Source organism: Marmota monax, unplaced genomic scaffold (genome assembly GCF_021218885.2).
Source record: "Marmota monax isolate L192 unplaced genomic scaffold, Marmota_monax_Labrador192_F-V1.1 WCK01_AAM20220418_F8-fsc00054, whole genome shotgun sequence".
In the NCBI taxonomy this organism is placed as follows: domain Eukaryota; kingdom Metazoa; phylum Chordata; class Mammalia; order Rodentia; family Sciuridae; genus Marmota; species Marmota monax.
In genome coordinates this window covers 9,838,329-9,858,915 of record NW_026692145.1, presented here as the reverse complement: position 1 = coordinate 9,858,915, position 20,587 = coordinate 9,838,329, and the positions used below count along the sequence as shown (strand labels likewise).

Genomic DNA, 20,587 nt, shown 5'->3' with positions numbered 1-20,587 from the left:
TCTTTTGGGAGCATATTCATTCCATTAAATTGGATATATGCCTAATATGGGGAAACTGAAGTGGCAGCATAAAGAAAAATTCCCATAAAGGGGGAGGGCAGGTAAGAACTAAGTTAAACAGCCTGCTTCCTCCTTTTGTCTCCTTCATGCTTTCTCTGCCTGGAGGCCAGCCAGATGCCCTATACCACACACAATTGCCAGTACATTAGAGTCGATTATTTGTCTCTTTGTCAGTATTGAAATGAGGAGTCAGGCCCTGCCAAGGTGGCTGTACTGAGTGGGGCAATGATTTATAGATTAATTATTGGAAGGAACAAGGCAGCCAAGCATGATGCAGTGGAAAGATGCTGCACTAGGTGAAGACCTGCATTTTGCTCTGGCTGTGACCCTTTAATAGCTGTTTAACTTTGGGCAAATCACTTAACCTCTCTGGGCCTCAGTCTCCTTATCTATAAATTGGGAATAAAAATTGATGTATGTAGGGATCAAATGAAATTCTGGCTGTGACAGCATTTTGTTAATTCTAATGCACTAAATATGTGTAAAGTATTGTTATTGTTATTAGATGTCTAGGGAAATGCACAGTAACATCACCTAGTCAATAAGAAGCTCCAATTCTTCAATTTGAAGACCTTAAGGAGTACCCTAGAGGTCATACAGAGTAGGAGGCCTTGAATTTGTTGCTTTTATAATCCAGTTCACAAATCTGTTCAACTCTACAATAAGATGTGAAATGGGTCAAATTATAATTAGTATGAAACTAAACACTTCACTCCTCGACACCAAGAGCTCTGGAATGTTTTATGGCCATTGGCTTCTCAACATTGTATGTATGATATGTCAAAATATACTCTACTGTCATGTATATCTAAATAAGAACAAATAAAAAATAAAATCTATGCAGGGAAAAAAGAACGATTTTGGATATAGGCAATACATTAGTTTACAGTTTTTCTTCATTGTGCATATGGAGGGGAGAACACAGGGTGAGTTATCCTAGAAAATGGAAAATCCCAAGGTCACATAGTACAGGGTGGTTGTCCTAAAGAACTGAAAATCCCAAGGTCACTTAGCATATGATTTGGTTTGTAATGCTTTACCGAGGCCATATACTAGGGGAAGCACTAAGAGATCACTTATTTCTTGCAATCTTTCTGTGCAATCCATGAGGTTGAAAAGCCATTTGTAGATAATTCTTACTTTTCTCTAGTACTACCTTTTTAATTTCACAGGTAAAAAATATAAAATAATTTTAAAACCAGTATGAAGGCCATGTCATCTAACTTTCCCATCCGAGCTTTTGTGTCCAGGAGATCTCAATTCTTGAAGAACTTTGATGGAAACCCTTAATGAAACACACACACACACACACACACACACACACCACACATACAGGTTTGACTATTTGGACTGGTTTCAACTCTCAATTCAGTGGCATATCTGGTAAATGCTCTGTTAGAGACTGGTCAATAGAATCAAAACTTACAAATTACAACTTCAGCAGCTATTATAAAAAACACCCACTGACATCTGTGTCTCTGTGTCACCAACAGAGCTGAAAGAAAAGTGAGCTCAGTTGCAGATTCTTTTGTCCATATCAAACCATATGACTGTTTTGACTGCTTCTCCCTAGAATTGGATCATTGCTTGGCAGTTGCATTTCTACAGCCTTAAGGTTACTAAGTTTTTATCATGAATGAAGAAAGTGCAAGCATTTCTAGTATCCTAGATGTGACACAGGTTGCTCATTGCAGGTCTGGCCTCAATAGTGATTGAGTCTTTCCTTCAGGCTGGCAGTTGCCATAGGGGCTGATACTGAATGTTACTATATTTGGAAAGTTGGTCACACCATCCTAACATCGGTTAGTATTGAAGAAGGGAAAGGTAGACAGCGCTGTGGTGTTTATAGGCTTCATGTGCTGCAGAAAAGCAATTTTGACACAGATCTCTGGTTACTGTAGTGAATTGTGCCAGGTTAGAACTTGAAAACTCCCAAATCTTTAATTTCCTTCAGGCAGCTCTCTCTGAGTGCTTCAGCCTGATCTCAGTCCTAGGTTTCTTTTTTTTTTTCCCAATCTGGTCCTGAATATGTATTCATGGCAATGAGATAGTATACAATTTCCTCCTATCTTGCCTTATATCTCTCATCCTTCTGTGCGTACCTACCTGGTCTTTCCAATAACTACCCAAAAGCAGGGACCTGGGTCAACCTGTAGGACCTGATAAGCATCTCCAGGGCATGCTGGGATGGGTACTGGAGGGTCTCCTGACTAAACATATTTCTCCAGCCAGACTTTTCTGGTGCTTGAAATTGCTACTATTAGAGCACTTTAGCTGGCTAATGACAAAGAAAGCTCCCATTAGAATGCTCATTTAAGGATACTGAACCATTATCAGCCATTAGCACCCTCTCTTGAATTAGTATATCATATAAGCTAGTCAGTCACCTAGAAAAGCTATGGAGAAATGGGACTCCCAATCAGGAAGGCTCTGCAGTTTCTAAAGAAACCCATACAGTTTGAGAAGGTCAAGCCTTACCCTCAACCTCCTTTCAAAAGCTGAAATGTTGCCTTTGCTTTGCTCCTTCCTCTGCCGCCACTCGATGAGGTTTGCATTGTGCTCTCCAGGCAATGAGATGTTGCATTTGCCCAGGGTGGGATTGACAGCCCCAGCCAGGATATGGGGCTCTGAGCTGAGGCTGATTTCCATCCCACTGGCAAAAGTTACACGTAGAGAACCATCTGGACTCACTCGATAGGTACTTTGAGTATTTTCTGTAGACAGTAGAGAAAAGGAAGATGAGGATAAAGAAAAGGAAGAGCAGGAAGCCAGACAGAGACATGTTTAGCTTTAGGAAGCACATTCTGGAAGGGATGGGCAGGTGGGGTGCTGAGGAGCTAAGTGCCTTCCAGGCAGACCACCTCTCTGACAGGTAGATGTGCTTTCTGTCCATTTGGGTCTTGTTATTTTCACAGCTGGGGTATCTTGTTTCTAGGATCAAAGACTGCTATCTAACACCACAGGCTGGTTTGTGTTTATTTTTTATTTCATTTTTAAAACATTGCTTTATAAATTCCCTGACTTGTTGGATCAGCCACCTCAGTTTGATATGCTGGGAGCTAGAATGAGAAGAGTATGAAGTTCAATTTAGCATTCTTACCACCTGGAACACCATCACAGTTGCTATACCCCACAAAATATTAACACTGATAAAAGTCGATATTGTTTTTCTTAGAGCATCTGGCCCCACAACAGAATGAGTCCTGCATGACTGGGAAGGAAGAAAGCACTTTCTCTTTGTCCACTTCCCCTTTAGCTTCCAGGACATTCCTTCCAAATTATCCTTACTTCATTTTTCTTTCATTCTTTCTTCTCTTTGCATAGAATGACTTTTTAATTCTCATTTCACTTATATTTTTCCCTGGTGTGTATCCTAATTTTTTCCTTTTTATTCACCCATGTCAATGTTGATCTAGAATGTTAAGTTCAGTAATAAGACTCCATTACTTTCATGTAACCTAGTCAGACTCTAAAAGAGCTTTACAAACAGCTGGGCGTTGGGAACTGACTTGATGAAAGAGTAGACTTGGCAGGGATTTTGCCTCATTAATCCCTCAGAGATGTGATCCAAAGTTGATATGTGAAATTGTGAAAGGTGTGAATTTGTCTGGGTCTTAGCTGAAAAATAGGGAGAAGACTCCATCTTCTCAGTCAAAGGTGAATTGTATTGATTAATGGCATGCATAGGTTTGAGGGTACACAGAGATAGGTGCTGTTACAGTCAGGTGAAATTGTAAACATTCTTACCTTGTTTTAAAATATATATGGTACTAGTTGCTGTCAGGTTGGTTGACATGAGGACATTCTCACGATTGGAAGTATCTAGCTCCACTTTTGTCAGCTTCTCCAGGTCACTGTGGAAGCTGCTGACTTCTCCAGTAGGAAATGTTGCATTGGTCAAATGTCCCTCGGGGTCATACCTGAGGAATATAACCAATCCCAACTCTGAAACCTCTTGGCAGTGATAACAGGCCTTTGCAAAGTAAAAATCACTTGGCAGCTAATACAGTTTAACTTTGAGTGATAACAAGTATTATTAACCTTGTTCAATAAGAAGAAAAAGGTCAGAGAGATGATTAATCAAAGGAAGGTATTTTTTGCAGCTTCTGAATTCCTGATGACTTCCTTGAGCTGTGCTGTTTTACAGAAAAAAATATATCTGGTAATGAATCACCAGGGTGGAAAACTGATTTATGAATCATGTCCTGTTGTGTGCAATGTTGCAAGAAGGCCTCCGTTTGCAATTTGGGTCGATCCCATTAGATGTGATGGATTACAAAAACCAGCAGAGGGTGCCATTGTCAAAGGAAAAGAAGGCACAAAAAAAGGGCCCGCAAAGCCTGAGCAGGCCAATAAACTGCCTTTGCATTGTGATGAGAAAATTATAATTTGCTGCTGTTTAAGTTGCCAAATTTGAAATGAATGAATCATTCTTCCAACAAAATGAACAAGCACAGAGGATAATGGAAACATGTTCATTAAAACATTCTGGAACCCCCTGATCTTGGTGTCACATTCTTTTTATCTTTTTGGAGTATGGTGTATAATGTTTTGTAATTTGCCTATATGAGTAAGAGACAAAAAATAATAATTACCTCGGATAATAAGCAATACCCCATATCTAGGAATATAGCCTAGTGAGTTTACTTTTTTGAAAAAAAGATCCGAATTATTGGCAATCTCACTGTCCTCCAAATGGAAACTGCTTCCCTGAAGGCTTTTGATGTGGAGCTGTTCTTTTATTGCCAATAGAACCATGAAAAATAAACACTTCATTAAAAGTAAAGACATGCACTTGGAAACCCATTACTGTTTTCTTTTCAAGTTGCAAATTGCAAAATATTTAAGCACTTTTATTTGCTTTTAAAATGTTAAACAATTATATTCTTTTTACCCAAAGTGAGCAGGATACAGCCTTGACACAATGGTGTAGTCTGGCTCTACTATCCCTTCCCCCTACAATTATGCAAAAAGCCATAGTAATTCAGTGTTAATCCACTTGGTTTTAAAGGACTCAGCCTGGGTAGTTGCTGAAATTTTAAAACCTATACCAGCCTGTGGTAGGCTTGGGAAAGGGGGCTAGCCCATAATTTGTAGGACAGAACTGAACTTGGGGCTATGGGCAATGCTTTATTGTGTTTGTATGGTATGCACACAGGCTATCAATTAAAAGTCATGTAAAGGAAAAAAATTAACCAAACTGGTCATTTGTCATCACGGATATACCAAATGTTAGTTGTTTAATTGGTTGTCTCCTTTCTTTAAAAGGATTTTGGTCAAAATGGTTGTGTGTTGCTTCTATGCACTTAAGGATTCATTATTAAAAAAAAAGCCGAGTGGTGCTATTTGTGCCTAGGGTTAATGGCAAAATACTTCCTATTCCTAGCCTGTTTGCTCCTGGCTTGCTTTGGGGCTCTGTGGCTAAGAAGCAGGCCCCTGATGAGAAAGGAGCACAGAAAAGCTTGCAAATCCTGTCCTGCTCCAACCTTTTCTGCCTGGTGTTCCTTCCAGGGGAGGAAAACAATGTCTGGCCTTTATTCTCCCAAGATATCAACCTGCTTTTCCCTGCAGGGAGGAGTTTTCAGCTAGCAAATAGAAGGCAGCTGCCTTATGTCTTCCTCACAAGGGAGTCTGTATAATGCAGGCAGCTCCTCTCTGTTCACTCAGCACCTGCAACTGTCCCTCATTTGTTTCCCTTTCCTGATGTCCAAGGGGTTTCCTCAACCCTTGGTCAATGTGGCTCTTTACCACGCTTCCACAAAATCTGACTTAGGGTGCTATGGATACAGGTTGTCAACAGGCTTTGGAGCTTGGGGTTAGTTTCCTTCTTTCTCACACAGTTCCTTGCCTTATTTTATTAAAAAACAAAAAGAAACATTTGTTGATTTGAGGTGCTGGGAACAGAACCCAGCGCCTCACATGTTCTGGGCAAGCACACAGCCACTGACCTACACTCCTAGCTCTCCCTTTGTTTTAAATCAACATTTCATGCAAAAGAGAGATCAATGGTTGTGTTTACTCCTGAGAGCAAGATGACAAGGCCATTCACTGAGCAGAGGAACAAGGGTCGAAAGTCCCAGTGAGCATTAGTAAAGACCTGTGTATAAATCTGGTTTCCTAATACACCTACCACCAACTTTTAAGTCAAGTTACTGGTACTCTTTGTCTGAGATATATTTTAGTTTCAAGGCTTATTCCCAATATTACAGACATGTTCCCACATATTCTGTTCTCATTCCTACTTTCCAACTGACTGTTGTACATTTGGAGAAGGCAGCTAAAGAGTCTTAGACAAGACTATCATTATTGAGTTAAGACCACTGGGGAGGATGCTGCTTTTCTGGTGAAAGAGTCAATGTTTGGGGAATAAGGTATCATTTCCTACAGGCCTGTACAGTTGCCAAGTACCTAAAAGGTTGAAAAGTTTTATTGCCTCGTTTCCTTTCTGTGGCTACATAGGCATCCTTATTTCAGAGTGTATGTTTGGCTGTCACTCTATCATAAACAAAGCACACCACCCCAACACACTCATGCACCCCAAATTTGGCTAGTTACAGTCAAACCAGTCACATTTGATGGTGTCTGCAGTCTGGCATCTCTCATGTGCTCAATCATTTATATGGCCCTGGATCAAAACATATAGTCCCACTTCTGTTCTGTGGGGTCATTTCCAAAGGAAGAGTGACAGGCAGACATATACATCAGTGGATAATTCCCACAACTTTGGAAAATTGCTCAAAGTAGATGAGAAAGAAAGGGAGCCTTTGATTTCCTATGGCTTGCTCGAGTTCCCCACCATCACAGGGGAATGCATCTTTCCAGACTGAATGTCAAAGAAACAAGTTTAATCAAAATCTCTCATGTTGTGTGTTTCCCTTTGGTGCCTGCATCCTTTGGTGTAAAGCACAAGGCAATATGCTCCAATGGATCCCCTCAGGCTACAACATGGGAGCAACCCCCTCCTTCCACCTGGCAGGGTGCAACATTTGCCTAGCCAGGCATGCAAATCTTACGTGTTCATGTGCACGTGTTTACGTCCCAATGGAGCAAAGAAAACATTTGTACAGGAAATTGAGAATTCATTCTTGTCCTTGAGGAGCATATAGTTTAGTTAGGAAAATTATATTTATATATTATTAAAGTATATTTGGTTTCATATTTTCTCAGAAACAATAGCTTGCTCTTTCCCTTGATGACTATTTAACACAGAGCTAAACTATGCAGAGTAGAAACTAGATGCTCCTCCACCTTGCTTATAAGAAAATATTGCAAATTATAAAAGTAAAATCCACTACTTATTTTTTAAAGGAAATACAAAGGTGTTAGATCCTCTTTACATTTTCATGTCAGAAAACTGACCAACCTAATAAGCTTTTTTAAAGAAATACCAGATTCTCTTTCCTCATCAAGAATTTCGTATGACTTCCTATGATTCACTTCCAAGTCCATAATGCCATTTTGTCTTCATTTGTCTTTCATTCTTTAAATATGAGAGTCTCATGCTAGGAACTGGGGATATAGTATTGAATGAAATTCAGAGTCTAGTAGGGCAGGTAAAATAAACACACAAATAACTTTTAACGGAATAATATTTCCAAGTACTTATGTAAAGAAAGAACTGTAGATGCTCAGAAGAGGCAGAGGTCATTTCCAACTTGGTGAGTAGAAAAGGAGGAGGAAGAGCAGAAGAGGGTAGGGTTTGAATCCTGGAAGGTAGGTAGAGCTGAAAGAATGAAGGAAGGCATGGAAAACAGGCAAGATTGTGGAAAGCATACAGGTGGGTGGAGCACAAGGTCCACCTGAACGGTGGTAAGAGGTGTGTCTACCTAGAGGCAGGGAGCTAGACCCTATGGTGCCTTAGTTCCCTTTCTACTCTAGAATTCTAGAAGGAGAGGCATGCTGGGACAGAGCTTGGGGGAACTGGCATACTGGCTTTGGAGGTAAGCATATAATTAGTAGACAATGGAGAGGCATGGAAAGCTTTTCAGGGGGAAGATAGGATTATCTGAGCAGTGTTTTGGTGGCAATGACTCATGGAAGGGGTGACATGGGGCAGGGAGAACTGTTAGGAGGCTGCAGCCTCAGTTGATGTAAGAGAAGATGGTGGCCTCTTGCCTCTACCAAATGTATTGTGAGTGCCTATCACTGGGACTTGTCTTCCTCACTAGTCCGCCAACTCTCACATCTTCCAAGTGAGAGTACCAATGTCTCATTAATCTTTGTATTCTCAGTATCTGGCAAAGAGTGGATTCTCACTGCATACCCTTGCTGAGTGAGTGTAAATATGATGCTGTCAGTGGAAATGGAAAGGATGGGGTGAATGTGAGAGCCAAAGTGGTTACAGAACAGACATAACCATCTATAGAGGGCTTGGGAACTACACTTAGCTTACTTAGATGTCTTGTGCAGTGTAGCTAAACTTCCTTAGCAGCTTCTGAAAGCTTTTTCTGCCACCAGCTCCTTGTTACTTCTGTTTGCTCCCTTCCTTTATTTCAGTTCTTCCTAACATTACCCATGACTATTCTTTGCCTCATTCTTGATCCTTATCAAGGCCATAAAGCACAAAGAGAATAGTGTCTGAGCAAAGGTATTGAGTCCTGTCTGTTGAGACCTGAAGGAACACTCAATGATTCTCTATTCTTATTTAAGTGAGATAATTTAACTACCTAGAGGCAGAGGGCTAGACCTTATGGTGTCTTAGTTCCCTTTCTACTCTGGAATTCTAGAAGGCATTGGAAACATTTCATATATTTGGACTGACTGATCATTACATAAGCACTTCTGCATGGGAATCACATCCTATCCCCAGGCAAATATCCTCCCCAGAGATATGGCTTATTTATCTAGCCCCTCCTTCCTTTGTAATCTTATGGGGAGAACAGGAAATTATTTATTAGCCATATTTGATAAAACTGAGCATTTGTAAAAGAGCCTAGAAGATACCTAGAGATATTATAAAGGGTTTTCCAACTTTTCAGGGGCTGGTGTGTGTGTGTGTGTGTGTGTGTGTGTGTGTGTGTAAGGAGGAGATGAACTAACAAAGTTCAATAACATAGAGAATGCAGAATATCAAGGATCAAAGATAATTTTAATTGTCTATTGTGGTGCTGGGGATGGAACGTAGGGCCTTGGGCAAGCTAGGCAAGCACACTACCACTGAGCCATACCTCCAACCCCATCAAGAGATCTTGTAAATAAAGAGTCTCCTTAAAGTTGGAGGGGCTTGCCACAAAGGGAAAGGGGTCTGAGGAACTGTCAACTCAACCTGGAACTACAATAGTGACACAACTGATGCTCTGACTTTAGTCTGGTGCCTTTTTCATTTAGTAGAGCAGACACCTTTGTCAGAGTCACAACCAAATACATCATGGCTACTCTTACAAATCTTGGGGGGAAGAGGGCTTGTCTGTTGTGTGAGTTGTGGAACCTATACCTTGGATCCCAACTGTGGCAGATTTATTAAAACTCACTAGTCCCTCAGGTGGGAATGCCTGCCTTATTTTGCCAATATTCATATCTTGACAATCACCTCCTTGTTAGCTATTTCTCTGGGGTCAGCTTTCCCCCTGATACTCAGAATGCTTACAGGTAGTGGAGGCATAGAGTACTGATACTTTGGGTGTGCAATTTCGATTTTGGTCCAAGTCAAATGGGATTATGGGAATGAACAAACTATTTAAACAAAATCACAATACACAATAAAGGCAACACACTACCACTGCACAAGATGCTTTTCAAAATCCCATTCAGAATATCCATTGTTCAGGGTCATGTGTGTCACTTGTCCTCTCATAACTGCAGATAATCAAAAGTTGAATGCATTACTGGTTTGGCTACCTTTACACAGTAGTTCTCCATCCTGCCAAAATTTGTTTCATTTCTCTCTCCCTCTCTCTCATCTTAGAACAAATTTTTTTGCTTCCACCTTGGCAAATAATTTGCCTCCTTTGGTCACAGAAAGAAGCTTCAGAGAAATAGTCAAATGTTGTTTGGAGGGCCTGGTATTTGTGGCCTGGCAACCTTCTACCAACCTTAGTCCTGCTCTGTTCTTCAGCTTCAGAAGGATAAGGAAAAAAAAAAAAAAACCTGGTATGCTCACAACTGGCTAAAGTAGTGGAAGATATAAGTGAAAGAAATCATTTAATTTTTTAATTTGTAAAATGTCATATTTTGTGCATAGAAGACTGTAGGAAGAATTAGTCATGTTATAAAGGTTGGGAAGTTATTCATTCCTGTGTGTACAGGTAAGAAGGGACCGGGCAGTGTTTCAGGAGGGAAAGCTGTTTAGCAGCAGAATGGATTGCTTCAGGAGGAAGTGATACCTTCTCCTCTCAACAGATGCTGTATGGCCATGAGGATTTCAGAATGATTCTGGCTGGAGTTAAGGTGAGAGGAAAAAACAAATGTTTGCTCAGTCTCCTTTATTTTACCTAGTAATGCTTCCATAGTTTTCTTTTCCTGCTACATTCTTCTAGCACTTCAGACTTTGTATAGTCACTAATGCACTTTCCAATGTTCCTTCTTTTTCTGGAAGGTAGTAGTGGTAAGGTGGTAGTAGTTGAAATTGTATTGGAACAGAACCTTAAAGACCTGACTCTAGATCCAGCCAACGAGCCATGTGAATGGGCAAGTTTCTTTCTGGGCCCCATTTCCTTATTTATGAAATGACTACCAACTGAGCTATATCCCCTGCATGACTTCTAATGTTTCTTTGTGGCCATAAAATTCCATTACTAACCCCACATGCATGTCTGTGTTTCTTATCTCTTAGTGGCTCAAGATTGGTTATTCAACAATGATGTTAGTTTTTCACTCAGTACTGACCAAGTCCTGGTAACCCACCTGGACTCCACTCACTGGGATGATTCTGCTTACCACACAGTGCCTGTGTTGATGTGCTGCCAGTGGGATACAGGCACACAAACTGAACTGACAATAACATCCTTTTCTCTATCTGGCATTGTCAGTTGTACCCTATGTCCTGCATCATCTTCATTAGTAAACAAATAGATTTCTCTCACTGAAAGGGTTCCTTCTGTTTATTCCATTCCCCTCCAGCTCCAAATTCTTTGCTCCTCTTTACAGCTAAGCTCCTCTAAATAATTCTTTACTCACTGTCTCCAATTTCTTCCTAGTCACTTTCTTTTTATTATTTTTGAGCTATGATTCATATACCATGAAATTCACAGTTTTAAAGGGTACAATCCAATGACTTTCAGCACATTCATGATGTTAAGCAACCATCATCACTACTTCTAGAATATTTCCATCATCCCTCAAACAAACTCTGTACTAACAGTTACTCCCCATTCACCTTTCTCTCCATATCTTGACAATGACTAATGTGATTTTTGTCTTTATAGATTCGACTTTTCTGAACATTGCACATAAATGGAATAATATGATATTTGTTGTTTTGTGTTTGGGTTTTTTTTTTTTTTTTTTTTTTTTTTTTTGGTACTGGGGATTGAACTCAGGGGCACTCAACCACGGAGCCACATCCCTAGCCCTATTTTGTATTTTATTTAGAGACAGGGTCTCACTGAGTTGCTTAGTGCCTTGCCATTGCTGAGGCTGGTTTTGAACTCATGATCCTCCTGCCTCAGGCTCCTGAGCCACTGGGATTATAGGCATGCACCACCACGCCTAGTTCTGTCTTCTTCTGTCTGGTTTCTTTCATTGATCATTATCATTTTGAGGTTCATCCATGGGTAACATGTATCAGTATGGAGATTTCTTGGAAAGCTGGGAATGGAACCACCATTTGACCCAGCTATTCCCCTTCTCGGTCTATTCCCTAAAGACCTAAAAAGAGCATGCTACAGGGACACTGCTACATCGATGTTCATAGCAGCACAATTCACAATAGCAAGACTGTGGAACCAATCTAGATGCCCTTCAATAGACGAATGGATAAAAAAAATGTGGCATTTATACACAATGGAGTATTACTCTGCATTAAAAAATGACAAAATCATAGAATTTGCAGGGAAATGGATGGCATTAGAGCAGATTATGCTAAGTGAAGCTAGCCAATCCCTAAAAAACAAATGCCAATGTCTTCTTTGATATAAGGAGAGTAACTAAGAACAGGGTAGGGACGAAGAGCATGAGAAGAAGATTAACATTAAACAGGGATGAGAGGTGGGAGGGAAAGGGAGAGAGAAGGGAAATTGCATGGAAATGGAAGGAGACCCTCAGGGTTATACAAAATTACATACAAGAGGAAGTGAGGGGAAAGGGAAAAACAATACAAGGGGGAGAAATGAATGACAGTAGATGGGGTAGAGAGAGAAGAGGGGAGGGGAGGGGAGGGGAGGGGGGATAGTAGAGGATAGGAAAGGTAGCAGAATACAACAGACACTAGTTTGGCAATATGTAAATCAGTGGATGTGTAACTGATGTAATTCTGTAATCTGTATATGGGGTAAAAATGGGAGTTCATAACCCACTTGAATCAAAGTGTGAAATATGATATATCAAGAACTATGTAATGTTTTGAACAACCAACAATAAAAATTAAATTTAAAAAAAAACTTCATTTCTCTTTATGGCTGAATATATTTCATGGTATGTATATACCTCATTTTGCTTGCTTTCATCAATTGATGAAGACTTGGGTGGTTTGTACTTTTGGATATCATGAATAATAGTGCTATGAACATTTGTGTATCCATTCTCTCTTAAACCTTTTCTGCTTGGGTTGCAGTCCCCTACTGTGTCATAGCACCTGCTCTTCTCTAGGTAAACAATGATCTCCATAGTTCAAAATTCAATAGTCAGTTCTCAGCCCCATCTTATTGGAAGTATCTGACACAGCTGTTCAGACTTTTCTCCTTGAATTACTGGTTTTTGTGATAGAATCTGAATGTGTCCCTCAAATTTATATGCTGAAAACTAATTGCCAACGTGATATTGTAAAGAGGTGAAGCCTTTAGGAAGCAATTAGATAATGGGGGCTCAGACTTCGTGCATAGGATTAGTGACCTTATAAAAGGGCTGCAGGGAAGTAGCTTGGTCCCTTTCAGCTCTTCCCTTCTGCCATGTGAAGAAACAGTTCGAGGTATCTTCTTGGAAGCAGAGAGCAACTCTCACTAGACACTGACTGCTGGCACCTTGGTCTGGGACTTCCCTACCTGCAGAACTGGAGAAATCAATTCCTACTGTTTATAAATTACCCAGTCTGAAGTTTTGCTTACAATATCACAATCAGACTAAGACAATTGGCTTCTAGAATAGTCCACTCTCCCAGTTTTCTTCCTACTTCACTGGTCTTTCCTTTTCACCCTCTTGCTGCTTCCTCTTCATACCTCCAACTCTAATCTTTGAAGTGCTCCAGAATGTTTTCAGATCTGTTTTCTTCCTTGTCTACATTCACTTTCACGGAGATCTCATCCCATATCAATCTAAATACAATCTAAACACTAGTGGATGCCAAATGTCACCCTTCTCTACTCATTTCCAGACTCATCTATTCACTAGCCTATGTGATATTTACACTTAGATGTCTACCTAAATTGCTCATATCCCAGTTGAATTCCTGATCTCCCACCTTACAACCATCCACTATAATGCACTCCCTGCATAGTCATCTTTTCTGAGAAATTGAAACCCCAATATCTACTTGCTTAGGCCAAAAACTTTGCTATTGTCTTTGACTTCTCTTTCTCACAAATAACATACGTAATCTATAGTTCTATTGTCGAAATATATTCTGAATTTTAATACTTCTTATTGTCCCTCCACTAATTCAAGTCACCATCTTTTGCTTGGCTTATTGCAACAAAACCTCCCCAAACCTCTTAGTTTTTCCTGTTTCCTATACTGTTTTCAATTCAGAATGAATTGGAAAATGTAAGTCAGGCACATCAAGCCTTTACTCAAAACTCTCCAGTGGCTGCACCTCTTAGAATAAAAGGCAAAGTTTTTATAGTGGCTCCTAAGGCCCTATATAAAGTAACTCTGGCCAGGGTTGGTGGTACATGCCTGTAATCCCTGCAATTTGGGAGGCTAAGGCAGGAGGATCACAAGTTTGAGGCCAGACTCAGAAACAGCAAGGCCCTAAAGAACTTAGTGAGACCCTGCCTCAAAAAAAAAAAAGGTGTGTGTGTGTGGGGGGGGGGGGCTGGGGATGTGACTCAGTGGTAAAGCACCCTGGGTACAAATCCTTCTACCAAGAAAAAAAAAATGAAGTAGCTCTGGCCACTTAAAGGATTTAATCTCCCCATTACTCTTTTGTTTGTTTGTTTAATGTTTTCATTTGTGCCTTATAATTATATATAATACTCCCCAGTGCCTCCTTTCTCCCTTCCCTCCTTTCTCCTCTACTACTCTTACACATTCAGCTCCATACATACATAATTGCCTTACTATTTCTTGAATATGTTAGACTTATTCCTGCTCAGGGCCTTTGCACTTGCTGTTCCCTCTTCCTCTAATACCTCCTTCCTGCTGGATATGCATATGACTTACTCGTTTATCTTCTACAGGTCTTTGCTCCAGTATCACCTTCTTTGAGGCTGTCCTGCCCTCCCTTTTGTCTCACACATTTGATCTCCCTTACCCTACTGTACTAGAGAAGTTAGAATATAATTTATCACCACCTGAAGTTCTACATATCTTACTTGTCTCCCTTCAATGACATTTAAGCTCCATGTATATCTTTTCTGTTCATGACTATATCCCCAGCCCTTAGAAAATTGTGTGGCACAGAGTAGATGCTCAGGAAATATTTGTTGAATAAATAAATGGTCGAACTGGTTATTTTGAAAATGAGTTAATACTTTGGCCCTTTCTTGTTGGGGGACTGAGTTCAACTAATAGCTTTCAAAATAGTTATTTGGGGCTGGAGTTGTAGCTCAATGATACAGTGCTTGCCCAGCATGTACAAGGCCCTGATTTCAACTTCAACATCACATAAAAATGAACAAAATAAAGGTACTGTGTCCATCTACAACTAAAAAAAATATAAAAAAAATAGTTGTTTGCCTAAGGTCAGCCACAATGTGATCTGGTATGGGCTTTAAAAAAGACATTAAAATTTCTCATTAGAAGCTAACATTCCTAAAGGTAGTATATTTCAAAATGTGGCTTTAAGAAATCTTTATTTTATTTATTTTTATGTGGTGCTGAGGATTTAACCCAGTGCCTCACATGTGTGAGGCAATTGCTCTACCACTGAGCCACAACACAAGTCTGAAATGTACGTTTTTGAGACAGAATTTTGGGGTTTGAACTGTGGACTTGAAATACTGTGGCGTGAAATACTCATTCAGAGAATGGACATACTAGGGGCTGGGGTTGTGGTTCCTGGTAGAGTGCTCGCCTAGAATGTGCAAGGCCCTGGGTTTGATCCTCAGCACTACATTAAAAAAAATGGACATACTAGGGGCACCCATCCCATGTTGCTATTAAAGGAGTCAATTAAAACAGTGTATGTGAATCGCCTACTCTAGCACCTATCACTTAGCAAATCCTTAGCGAACACTAGCATTTATTACTCTTCATTAAGATATAAGAGAATTTTTCAAAACTAAGGAAGACTTGCAACAGAAACAACTGAATACATTTTTCTAAGTGAAACTAGAACAGCTGTCCAGCTCTTTTATATAAATGGCACTTCTTTGGGACATGATCCACAGCTTGAAGGCCAAGTCTTTTGTCCCTTTCCTCAGGAAGCTCTCATGGGACTGGCCATATTGTCTACATCCTCACAAGAGTAGTCACACTTGGAAACTCTCATACTTAATATCTCTACTTCTCACAGTCTTCAACTTTAACACCATTCCTGGCTCTGGGTTCAGATTCCACAGATTACCCTCCCTCAGTATACTGGCCCAAAATACAGCAATTCCCTTTGTGGGGAAAATGCTTTGTGAGTGCTGGTAGACCAGCTTGCTAACTGCATTGATGTGCAAACAAGGTTGTCCATGCTTTAAAAGGCAAGGACAATGGTCTGTATTTCCATGCCTTGACATCTCCTAGTAGCTTGCTGTCAGACACATTTTGTGTTTGTTCCAAGTTAAACAAAGTTGTCACAGATCTGGTCTGTAACTGCCAATATGTGCTGAATTCTTTGACTTGCGCAGGGACACTGAGGAAGCCCAAGCCCACATGGGAGCATTTGGCTTTGCATTTCACGGAAGCAGTCAATGGAATGGTGCTGCTATTCAGCATTTGATCCACATGATTTTACACTTGCTTTTCAGGGTCCATTTCTTATATTCTAACTTCTCTCTTACCTCCCACCACAACTTATACTGAGTTGGACTGGGCTGGGCACATATTCATGTATTCATTCATTAAACCCCACAGGGATCAAGAAATACTTGTTAAATCACACTGCTTCTTTACTGCTTTAGAACTATCCTCTAGCTTTGTTATTTAAATGCAATTTTACCTTGTCTTCCCAGGTATGCTGTGCTGGCAGCTGGAAGTTTGAGTACATGGACTTCTACCACATTCCTGACTCCTGCAGTGCTATACTTGATTCCTCCTTCATTCAGTCTATGCTTTTATTATTATGCTCTATAAACTGCTATGGGAAAATGGGTCCAAACCCTAGGAGTTGGGTAAAATTTTCTTCTCGACTATTTACTTTTTATTGTGATTGTTAGGAGAAAATAGCATACAATACCCAGCAATTACTAAGCCATTTTTCTACTGTAATACAATTGCAAATAAAAATCCAACAAAGACTATGTTGAGAATTAGAAACTTACTCATAAACAGTTGTCCATCCATTTTCATTACTTTTGGTAGCTAGAAGTCCCGTGTTTCCTGGATAGGTCATCAAGGCCAGATTATAGCCTTGGGCTGAAACTCTTTTTAGGACTCCATTGCTGCTTATAGTCAGCCAGTACACCTGCCCGCCAGGCACCACAAGCCAAAGGGGCATCCCCCCTGCATCACGGCGAACATGCACTGAATTGCCATTGCTGCTAGTAATGGCACCCAAATCACCTTCAGCATTGTAGGTGAAGTTGTACACATAATCTCTTGTTATCAAGTTCAGGGTGTGCAGGTGGGTTCCATTGACAGTGAACTGATAGAGTTCCTGATCAGCAGGTGAGGCAATCTCATAAAGATTCATGTCATTCAGATGGGCTTGGTTCCTGCTGATGGTACGAATTCGAACATTTCCAAGATCTGCTACATAGAGGGTACCATCAGGCGACACTGCTAAGGAGGAAGGTGCTTTCATCTTTGCATCTTTGGCATAGCCCCCATCACCTATGGGAGAAAGATCTAGATTTTAGTAATTGGCATCATGAGCATTTATATGAACACACCATAGACAGAAAGCACTGTGCATCAGGAATCATTTTAAAAGGAATAATCAGTGAACCAACATTCTCTGCATGGTCCCCTTGATGATTTTGAAACCCATTATTCAAAAAATTGTAATTCCTGAGTCAGTACCACTAAAGATGAACAGTAAGATGTAATTATCTCAGTTACACCAATTTTGTGAAATCCTCAATCCTGCTGTTCAGAATCTATTGTATTGTAAGACAGAAGAACAGCAAATAATGATAGCTACACAAAATTTGGCTAGAAATCCATGAGAACTATGCCTGTCAATGCTTGTAGGATCTGTTTCATGATTTTCCAGTCCTACCATGCCTAGAGCCCTTTCTTCTGTTAATTCCCATTGTTCCACTGTTAAAGTATTCTAAGTCTATAAATGTAACAATGATTCGGTGCATCAAATTTGATAAATAGACTAAACATTAGATTTGCCTTGAATGAAAGATACAAATTAGCCAAATATCTATAAAACTTATTGTCCAGGAAATCATTGGAAATATTGATCAAAAGTCCTTTTGACCAAATTGCTGGCTCCTGATTGCTGTGGCCTAAGAAAAGGCAAAAGGTAAGAGGACCATTTGGGCTTGGATGAGTAGTTTAATAGGGCTACATGTAGCAAGGAGGGGTTTCTATATAATGCATCTGTTGACATTTAGAGGTCTGTTAGCTATCTGGAATATCCATTGCATGTTTTGGAGGAAAAGACTCTTTTTCTCCCATTTCAATTAAAGTAAAGGACCCTATTAGTTTTGGAGAGAATTTTAGGTTTTTATAAAACAAGGTAGATAGCAGAGTGATGTCCTTAGGAGCCTCCATTGTGGGATTTAATTTTGCTATTCTATCCCCAAGGCATTCTGTTTTTGAACCCTCTGAATCTCGAATAGTGAATGTTTTTAATCTGGAAACCAGTCACCTAGGGGAATTATTTTTTCCATAGCCAAATCAGTAGATGTGGGTTGTACTAATTTTCCCTTTCTTGAAAGTACAAATAATGTCATATTCTTACATTGGCACAATGATCTTAACTTTTGAAAAGAGTATAACATTTTTCCTTTAGTTTATCCTCAGAATAGCAAGGTAATAAAATTGAGACAAGTGCTTGTATTTATTTAACAAATAAGGCAAATGAGTCATGAAGAGGTTTTGTGGCTTTCCTAGGGTCATTCAGTGATTCAGTTGTCAGAACAGCTAGGTGATCTGACTGCCAACCCATTCCTTTCTTTGCTAGCCCACACCAATGTTTACAAGGAACCCTTTTGACTTTTCTGAAGCATGCTTTTCTTTTAAAAACAGAGAGAGGGAGCTGGTGAATTGCTGAAAAGGTCATACCTGAAAAACAGTCACAGTTAGGATCAATTTTGCAGTCACAGTCAGTGGGGGCACCAGCTATGATGGAGATCTCCCCATTGGTGGTCACTTGCTGAATGCGGTTTACTTTCCTCTCGTCTGTTTCAGCTATGAAGAGCAGCCCGCTGTGGGAGACGCTGATGGCCCTAGCCGACTCCAGAGTAGAGTGAATTGCTACCTTGCTGACCAAGAAATGATCGATGCCTGGCACCTGGCAGTGAATGGGGCGCCCTGCAATGATCCGCACACGCCTGTTCTCAGAAATTTGCAGCACAATGTTGTTATCCAAGACATACAATGAATTGTCCATGGGATTGACTACAAGGTCTGTTGGCCACTCTAATCGCACCTGCAAACAGAACAGAACACACACCGTTAGGTTACCATATCTTTCCAGAGGCAATTTTACCTTGAAAGAAACATTGGTTTGTTGTTTTCCCCCTCTTAAGAATTTCAGCAAATGTTGGTGATGTCTGACAGTGAAGGGGGGACATTTCTGATAAACATATTTATGATTTATGCTATTGCCAACATAATGCAAAGTTTTCTTTTTTTTTTTTCAATTCCAGAAGGATTCTCTGAATAGCACTTTTCAGAGTGTAGTCTCTAAACCAGCAGCAACAGCATCACTTGGGAACTTGTTAGAAATGCAAATTCTCAGGCTCTACACTAGTTCTATTGAATCAGAACCCCTGGGGATGGGGACCCAGTCACCTATGCTTTAACAAGCCTTCTAGATGATTCTGAGAACCATTGCCCTAGGGCTTCTGGATTGCTATAAACACAATTCTTTCTCGTTGTGTGGTAGATGCATTAAAAACAGTCATAGTCTTTTGGACAACAGGGTGAAGGGAAAACCGATTTTACTTAGCAGTTGTTAGCACAGATGTAATATCCATCTTGTGGATTACTTACGTATAGTTCATCAGCTATTGGTTTGGAATCCTAGGTTGTATCATACTGCTTGCTCAGCTTGGCCTGGTTCACCCATGTGCCCCCTCCTTCAGAAAGAAACATTTTTTTTTTCATTGAATGTTTGTTGAGAATATTCTCTGGGCTAAGCCTTATGCTAGGTTTGGGGGCTTGAAAAATTACTATGACACAGCCTCAACCCTCAAATGACTTATGGTCTGGTAGAGCCCTTGGAGGAACCTTTAGGAATTACTCTCTACGTTATGAGAAGGAGACAGCAGAGTGGGTATGAGAGCACTTCACCTGAACTGGGAGTCAGGAGGCAAGATATTACCAAAGAACATGATTGCTAAGTAGGGGCTGAGATGACCAGTAGGAGAGGAATGGGGTGGAAGTTGAGGAGAGTAGAGTTGAGGTCAATCTGGGCAGAGGGAACAGCAGAGTGAAGGCGCAGAGGTTAGAGACAGAATGGCCCATTTAGGTTACTACAAATAATTCAGTAGCCAGGTGGTATGAACTAAATTGTGTCCTCCCCAAATTCATTTATTGATGTTCTAAACCCCAATGTGACTGTATTTGGAGACAGAACCTTCAAAGAGTAAATTCAGTTTAATTGAGGCTATGAGAGTGGGGTCTTAATCCAAAGGACAGGTGTCTCTATAATAAGAGGAAGAGATGCCAGGGCTGTACACACACAGAGGGACATAGCACAAAGTTGGCCATCTGCATGCCAAGGAGAGAGGCCTCAGGAGAAATCAAACATGTCAACACCTTGATCTTGAATTTCCAGCCTCTGGAAGTGTGAGAAAATAAGTTTGTATTGTTTAAGCCACCCAGTCTGTGACATTTTTTGCCCAAGCAAACTAATATACCAGGCAAAATAGGGAAACACATGTCCAATTTAATTCTGATGACCAGGGGAAGCTACTGAAGGGCTTTAAGTAGGGGTGTGACATGG

General features: G+C 40.3%; 1 protein-coding gene across 3 annotated transcripts in view; it reads right to left on the bottom strand.

The window, feature by feature from the left end:
• The window catches only part of Tenm1 (teneurin transmembrane protein 1), an 815,224-nt gene that overhangs the window by 30,392 nt on the left and 764,245 nt on the right, over positions 1-20,587 (bottom strand). For all 3 annotated transcript variants that reach the window (XM_058571492.1, XM_046468616.2, XM_046468598.2), the window contains 4 exons: positions 18,700-19,066; positions 16,782-17,292; positions 3,808-3,980; positions 2,539-2,774 (listed from right to left, as the gene is read on the bottom strand). In XM_058571492.1, the coding sequence (XP_058427475.1) occupies positions 2,539-2,774; positions 3,808-3,980; positions 16,782-17,292; positions 18,700-19,066 (1,287 nt within the window). The remainder of the gene's footprint in view (positions 1-2,538; positions 2,775-3,807; positions 3,981-16,781; positions 17,293-18,699; positions 19,067-20,587) is intronic.